This window comes from Chanodichthys erythropterus, chromosome 4 (assembly GCF_024489055.1).
Source record: "Chanodichthys erythropterus isolate Z2021 chromosome 4, ASM2448905v1, whole genome shotgun sequence".
Lineage (NCBI taxonomy): Eukaryota > Metazoa > Chordata > Actinopteri > Cypriniformes > Xenocyprididae > Chanodichthys > Chanodichthys erythropterus.
In genome coordinates this window covers 10,467,400-10,475,708 of record NC_090224.1, presented here as the reverse complement: position 1 = coordinate 10,475,708, position 8,309 = coordinate 10,467,400, and the positions used below count along the sequence as shown (strand labels likewise).

General features: G+C 38.2%; 1 protein-coding gene across 2 annotated transcripts; it reads left to right on the top strand.

Annotated features, from left to right (window-relative positions):
* The first annotated feature begins 397 nt into the window (after positions 1-397).
* Positions 398-7,301, top strand: nr2e1 (nuclear receptor subfamily 2, group E, member 1). Of its 2 annotated transcripts, none has more exons than XM_067383078.1 (9): positions 398-422; positions 3,663-3,808; positions 4,233-4,320; positions 5,330-5,565; positions 5,676-5,822; positions 5,917-6,013; positions 6,189-6,338; positions 6,496-6,601; positions 6,758-7,301. In XM_067383078.1, the coding sequence occupies exons 1-9, from the start codon at positions 398-400 to the stop codon at positions 6,918-6,920; spliced, it is 1,158 nt and encodes a 385-aa protein (XP_067239179.1). In that variant the 3' UTR covers positions 6,921-7,301. The 2 variants fall into 2 exon arrangements, with proteins under 2 accessions (XP_067239179.1, XP_067239178.1); XM_067383077.1 differs by having other exon boundaries at positions 398-455.
* The last annotated feature ends 1,008 nt before the right edge of the window (positions 7,302-8,309 follow it).

Sequence of the window (8,309 nt, the reverse complement as noted above, 5' to 3'; positions counted from 1 at the left end):
CTCCGGGCTGAGACGCGTTTCCCAGCTCATGTTGTACTTTTTAAGCTGGTGGTGTTGAGCAGTACAGTGCCGGCTTATGCCCCAGTGTTTCACCAACTTTCCGTGGCGCTGAGAGACCAGAGACGCGCTTGGGCATATATTGTATGTGCGGCTGCATCCATCGCATCAATCAACAGTCAAGACGAAATCTGGATTCTATTCGCTGAAAGACAAGAGGAGCGACTTGAACACAATCAAAGAAAACTACAAGAGAAATCAGAGGACTAGTTGTCCACCGCAAATCGGATGTTTAATTTATGCTTATAATTCTTTAATCCAAGTCAAAAGTGCTAAATCTCCCCTGGGCCTGAAAAGTGTAACTTTTCAACGCAGTTTTCTTGGAGCAGAGGTCTTCAATATGAGCAAGCCTGCTGGTTCAACAAGTGGTTGTCTGGATATTTTAAATGTCAAATCCAGTAAGTAGATTGTCTTTCTTTGTTGTTAGAAATAGCGAATCAAAAAAGCAATCTCTTTTGTTCACTAAACAGACTAAGTGAATGTAAAAAGGTGGCTTATGGTTATGGTTTGACTTATCTTAAAAATCAACTTAACTCCACAGAGCTGTCAAACGCAAATCGAAATGTTTACACGCTGTCAAACTGTCGCCGACCTCTAACACTGGTAGCACGAATGCCTAACAAATTCGTGCATTGCAGTCTATATAACAGTATGTTTTTTACATCTTAAATGTAAAAGTGTACGAAAATAAATAAACGGATAAGCCCGAAAAAGCTTAAGCGTTTAGTGATGATGTTGAGTGTCTTGACAGCCTTGTTTTCCCATTACGCACAGCAAATAAGTTGTGAAAAAGAGCTGCTAAAAACTCGAACTACTAATAATATTTAAAATATAATTTTGTCCTAAGGTATGCGTAAACTCAAAGCAGATCTGCTAAGTTTTCCTTATATTAGGCTGCTCCGAGTAGACTATCTCTTTTGACATTTCAATTAATTTTAAGGAAACAAGAATGCAAGTTCTGAAATTAGCATTTTATTCTTTTGCAATTGCATTGTGGATTCTAAAAATTGTCTGACTTGAAACATTTTTTGAAATATTAAATATCCAGTGTGATTTGAGAAAGTCTGTAATACGCTTGTGGTGATCACAAAAATTGACTTTTTATATTAGACTTAATTGAAATGATGTGAAAAGTTTGAATGTAATTGTTATGTGTCTTCTAAATAATTCAAGAAAATGTGAAATAATTAAAGAAAGCGAAAGGCAAAAAAATAAGTTAAGAGGTATAACCTAATCACAATTGTTTCTAATGCTCTCTAATTATAGTGCTGATTTCAAAATAACAGAAGTGAACATATTAGACTGCTCACAATTTTTAAATCTACCTAGGTCTAAATTAGTAATTTATTTTAAGACAAGTGAACACATGAAATAGGCTAATTTCATTGAGGCCTAAACTTTTCGTTTATTATTTTGAATGCCTAATCGCAAAAAAACTTTTTGACGTCGCTTTACATGCATTTCACTCTTTAAATAATTTTCAGCTGATATTCATCATTTACACGAATATTATATCAAATTCATTTATTTTGCTTTCAAGGGGTAAACTCGCAGCGCTCGCACTGTTTGGGTGGTCGAAGGCCCATTAAGTGCAGAGTTTCTCACAACTGCATGTAATCCAGTGCAGCAGGTCCCAGGGTTGATGCTGATTACAGTAATGAAATATGCCATATGTCTTTAAACAATTACAGCGCACAATGAAGCAGACGGGGACCCCCACAGGGGAAAGTTAAAGACGTGTTCCCTTCTCTAAAACAAATCCGCCTTCAATTCATGAGTTTCTTATATGTACCATTGAGTGTTGTCAAATTATGCGATGATTGCATCTAATCTGGATGGGGGACAGTATAGGCCTTTATGACTTCCTCGAAATAAGAGCTGTCTGCTTTGATAAGTTTAAGTATCATACCAAATGAAGACAGAATTCGCAGGAGACACGGGAAACAAAATAATAATATAGGCCAATACAGAAACTCTAAATGCAAATGAAAAAGCAGGTTTCATTAAAGCGTTTTGTGGAGCAAGTTTCAAAACGACTCCGTGACAAAAGCAACAAGTTGCCTCCATCACAAGAAAGGCTCTCTTTTTCATCCATGCAAAATGCAAAGTGCACCTAATGAAATATTAAATTAATCTACATTTATGTCAACACGAGAATTTCCCAGTGTTCTGAAATTTTAACTAACACACCAGCAAATCTTCAGTCACTTTCCCGTCAAATCCTGTAACAAAACGCTATTATAATTTCTGAAAGGACGAGGAACATCTGGCATGCACAGAATAGAAATGTGTTTCGCCATTACGTTTTTTCTTCCCTTTTCTTGTTTTAAGAAGTCAGAGTGCATGAAGTCGTTTTCCTTCTCCGTCGTTACCGGTCTATATCCGAATTCCCATGCTACCCTTTTTGACGGGTCACTGGAAAATCAATGAGCAGGTGGACATATGTCAGTGTAATTACATAGCCGTTCCTCTAAACGACTCCCCCATATACATGCAAATATACCTCTATTGACAGACTTAAATACAGAAAAAAAAATGTTCTGCACACACAAGAAAAATCACAATTTTCATTTACTCCAAGTTCATTTGCATACACTTCATTTGAGTCTCTGAAACGCGCTGGTGCGTATTATTCTCCTCTCCCGTGTCACTCCTTAATCCGCGAGCCTATAGACGGCGCGAAGAAAGCAGTTGTCGAGCTTCATTATGAAGCGGGGTTGGCAGCTTGTCGAGACCAGGCCAGTCAGACGAGGCTCAATGGGGAAATCATTAAGTTAACACTCTCCCTAATGTCGCCATTGTGCGCGTCTACTGAACATTGTTTTATTGGACCTGCGATATGACGCTTCCCACCAATGCGTCCTCATCGTAGGGTTTACACATTCCTATGGACTGACTCATTAAAAGTGTGTCCTTTAACACGATATTTAGCACAATTGTTGGTTTAGGCCTAGTTATTAGGCCAGCAATTTGGGAAGTGTGCGAATTATGCAACGACTTTCAGGAAAATTCCTGTATAGGCCTAGAAAACGATAAGGCGCAATCTGTTGAGGTTCGTCTCGCGCAAAATTTCTCATTTGGGCTCTTATCACAGAAAATCAAACTATTGTTTTAAACAAAACTATTGTTTTTTATGTGACATTGTTTATGTAGGCTAAATATAACAAAGTGATAGATAATAAAAGTATAGCCAACTTTTGTTTTCAAAGTGAACCACGTTATATTAAACCTTAACGAAAGCGCTCGAGAAGCATACTGTTGCTATGGTTACCTCCTCATCGCTATTTCTTTTCGCTATTTCTTGTCTATTTATCGCCTGTTAAAAATTTAAGATCGGCCAACCTCTCAAACTTGTAGCTAAACGTATAGCCTACTACCAATCTTGAAGTTAAAGTGAATAACTATTAAATATTATTAAAATAAACTAGGCCTATTAGGCGCACGCACGCACACACACACACACACACACACACTTATAGGCCTACCTAAATCTACAAAAACTTTAGAAAATCGAATTTTACAAAATACATGTCAATATTTGTAAATAGACATAAAATCTGCAACCCCTTAAATAGCCTAAATGCTATATTTTCTATCTCTGTTAGGTCGGATTCTGGACATTCCATGTAAAGTGTGTGGAGACCGAAGTTCTGGAAAGCACTACGGTGTTTACGCGTGTGATGGCTGCTCGGGATTTTTCAAGAGGAGCATAAGGAGAAACAGAACGTATGTCTGCAAATCTGGCACACAGGTGAGCTATACTAATCAATTACAGCGAAGTGTTTGAACCATAACAGCGTCAGCTAATTTGATCTAAGCAAGCGCGTCTAAGGACTAGATTACACCTCCAGTGATTTTCATAATTGAAAGATTATCCCAGAAGTGAGCCCCCTCCCGCGCCTTTGAGGGCCCTTTGCCCCGTCTGGTGTAACAGGTGTAATCCAATCTAACGCACCGGCAGGACTGGGTGGATTTGGAGAGCGGTAGGCGGGAATGAGACTATTGGCCGTGCGGCGGGGGAGCGAGTCAATAGCCGTCATTACTCTGCCATTCCCACATACCTGTGGAGTGGGGATCACTGGAGCATATAGCAGAAGAGGCTGGTTATGTGCCATTACTGCCTAATGAAACCTACTGTATTTCCTTATTTTCTTTCGTCCTGTTTTTTTCCTCAGGGCGGCTGTCCAGTAGACAAGACGCACAGAAATCAGTGTCGCGCCTGTCGCTTGAAAAAGTGTCTAGAAGTGAATATGAATAAAGATGGTAAGTAAACACATTCGTTTTTTTTTAAATATATATTTTCAAGATTTAACATAAAAAGGGTCTGTGTTATGTATATCCATTCTTTTTGACTGATCTTTTGCAAAAGTAAAAAAGTCTTTATTTCCCAACTGCATGACTGATACACTTGTTATGAGAAATGTTAGGCTAGTGGAAGTGACTTGTTTTTCCGGATCTATAAAAAAAAAAAAAAAAAAAAAGACAAAAATGCAATTCATGCACAAAATGCATAATTAAATGGATGCAATTAAAAAAAAATAGACTTATTTCTAAAATAAATGAATAAATAAATAAAATAATTTAAAAAATTGTAAGCCGTGAATAAAATGTGTTTAAAAATATTATTAACTTTTTTTGTCCGCCAACATGCTTATTAACAGTTTGCCACGTGACCAGAAAAAACAACCAAAAGACAGACCTCAAAGTCTTTGAGAAAAAAATCGGAATTAAAAAATCCAAATTTTCATCAAAATGGAGTAACACTAATAAAATATTTGTATTCATGAAACGTCAGCACGACGATTAAATACTTTTGTCTTGATTGTGCGAGTAAAGTAATTTTGTACATTTTACTTGATTGTTACACTGTAAAAAAAAGTTCATTTTTTGGTTATCACAACATTTTTTCTTTTGTCAAATCATCTTAGGTAATTAATGTGATTCAGATAACATAATATTTTGAGTTTCTGTTGATTAAACCAATCGACTTAATTGAATTAACTCAAAATTTTGAGTTCATTGAAATTAAAAGTTTAAGGCAACCAGGTAACTTACTATTTTAAGTTAAACCAACATTTTTTTTATAGTGCGATTCATTAAATCAATTATAGGCTATTGTAGAAATAAATGAATATCAAAAATACATGAATCCAACAAGAATACATATTACTTTTCCACATATTTGTAAACTACAGCTTTAAAACTATTTCTTCTTTTTATCCTATAAGAATGCTTATTTATCATGATGTCACTGACCCTTTCATCAATACAGCCGTGCAGCACGAGAGAGGACCGAGGACGTCAACCATTCGAAAGCAGGTGGCACTGTATTTCCGAGGCCATAAAGAGGTGAACGGTTCGTCGTCCCATTTTCCTTCCACGTCTATCCCGGGGCCGCCGTTTTTCACTACAGTCACACAGCTGGAGCCTCACAATCTGGAGTTAAACACGGTCACAAGCACACCGGAACGGCAGGCCATTGTAGGACTCGCCCAACCCACACCGAAGGTAAACATGTGCCATTACATCAACGCATTATCAGCTTAATCAAAACATAGAGTTATAAATGAATGCGTACATCCCCGCTTATTTTCTATTATCATGTAATAACTTTTCAGTATCCTCATGAAGTCAGTGGCACTCCAATGTACCTGTATGAAGTGGCGACAGAGTCAGTGTGCGAATCAGCCGCGCGCCTGCTCTTTATGAGCATTAAATGGGCCAAGAGTGTTCCGGCCTTCTCCACACTCCCTCTACCTGACCAGGTAAACAAGTGTTTTAATATATTCATGAGATGCTAGATGCTAGCTGTTTTATTTATAATCATTATTGAACACTCTCACCTTTCCCCCCCTCCAGTTGATCCTTTTAGAAGACGCCTGGAGGGAACTGTTCGTGCTGGGCATAGCTCAGTGGGCCATTCCCGTGGACTCCAGCACTCTCCTAGCTGTTTCAGGTAGGCCATACAACATGTAGCCTGTAAGATATTCGTCACGTCCGCAAATGCCAAGTTGTGCTTGGTTGTTAACAAGTTGACATCCTTTTTCAATCGCCATTTTACGGTTTCTTACAAAGTTATATCCATACTTTGTTTATCCAAGAGTAATGTTTTACGTTTTCTCGCGAATTAGGAATGAACACCGAGAACACAGATTCCCAGAGGCTAAACAAAATCATCTCAGAGATCCAGGCGCTGCAGGAGGTCGTGACGCGTTTCAGACAGCTCAGACTGGACGCGACGGAGTTCGCGTGCCTCAAGTGTATCGTCACCTTCAAAGCAGGTGAGGTAGGGTTAGGTAAAAATAAAATAAACTAAAAAAATCACATTTAAAATGAACATATTAGTATTATTATTAATAAATAATAATAACAGGTGATTTATACAGCCTTTAAAATTAGCTAAACAAACACGCTGTCTCTCTTTTCTTTCGTGTACAGTTCCAACACACAGTGGTTCGGAACTGAGGAGCTTTCGTAATGCCAGTGCCATTGCAGCCCTTCAGGACGAAGCCCAGCTGACTCTAAACAGCTACATCCACACCAGGTACAGCTAATACTTAGTGAAAAACTGAAGAAATCTATAAAAGCTCATACAATAATTATTATGCAAGAACAATGGCGAATTTAGAACTTCTGATTTCCATTTGACATTAAACTCAATTCCTATTTCAAGTATTTAAACCGAATGGTTATGTTTCAGGTACCCCACTCAGCCGTGCCGCTTTGGGAAACTGCTGTTGCTCTTGCCTGCTCTTCGTTCAGTTGGTCCATCCACCATCGAAGAGGTGTTCTTCAAAAAGACCATCGGAAACGTGCCCATTACACGACTGCTTTCAGACATGTACAAATCCAGTGATATATGAGCAACCGAGAGACAGAGAAAAGAAACAAAATGTATCTTTGACCTTGGCATTCGCATGGACGCTGGGACGCTGTGGATGATACCAGATGCCCTGATGTGATTCTTCACGCACTTGTTTGGAGAATCAAGCTCTACCAATGTCAAGATGTTGTTATGCAGGGAACTCTAAAACAAACAGACTGCATCTCTAAAAGTTGAGCTCCCTGCTTAGAAAGAAAAATGAACGTTTAACCAGTAATTTTCTAATTGATTTACTTTTAATCTATTTAAGGTTGTTTATGGAAGTAACTTAACAAGCTTAATCTGTTCTTGTTCTATCAAGATTTAAATACAAAATTATCTTAGTTTGTAGTCATATTTGAATGGAGTGTCTGTGAGGTCATGTACAATCATTCATTTCAAAATGGGACATTTTATTGTGTCAACTTGACCAGCTACCTTTATGACCAATGCTGTTTTGATTTCAGCACCGCTATTATTCGTTTGTCCACAAGAACTTTGAAAGAAACCAAATATACAAAGAAAAAAAAAAAAAAAAAAAAAAAAGAAATCATGAGGTATGTTGCAGGGAAGTAGGTCGCTGTCCCTTTGACAGTGCTGAAAACCAAAGGCCCATGAGTCAGAACTGAAGAGCAAGTTCATTCCTGTCCTACCTTCCAGCAGACGCTCCAACTTTAATCAAAAACACTTGAACCAGCTAATCGGGTTTACTTGAAATGTATGAATTAAAGTTAGCATTGAGGCAGCAGGATTGAGCATTACTGACCTAATGAATCTCATAATTACCTATTGAGGTGACTGGGAGGCCACAGCACCCACACCCTGTGACCTTAATGTAAGATTAGGGTTCACAGGTAGGGCATTTCAAATCCTCTGGACATTTTTCTGTCGGAATTGCGAGTTTTCATTTCCACTCTGCAAATGTAATTTCACTGAATGATTTTTTTTTTTAATGAAAGCTGTTTCTGCTCGATATATGTGGCCCATGTCAGAGGTCACCGTTTAAAACCCTTGTTTGACTAGCTACTAACCATGGAAAAGAGACACGATCAGCACTTGGATTTTGTTTTTGTAGTCTGTAAATACATTTCTCGTTGTACAGTGATAATTTTTGTGAAAGTTGTTCTAAGATATTAGAATAAATATTGAATATTGATCTGCTTCTTCAACGATTGTCTAATTTATGGGGTTTTGGGTTTCTAAAGCCTTCTTTTGCAAGCAGAAAAAGGTCCGTTGCACCCTAAACGGGGTAGTGAACGAGGACAGAGAGGTTCATGTCTGCACGTAAGTGCATATTGAACCACTGCCGATACAATACCCTGGACCTTGAGTGAAGTTGCTGTGCCTCGCACGGCTCGGGGCTTCAAGCACTCTTTCACAAATCAAGGGC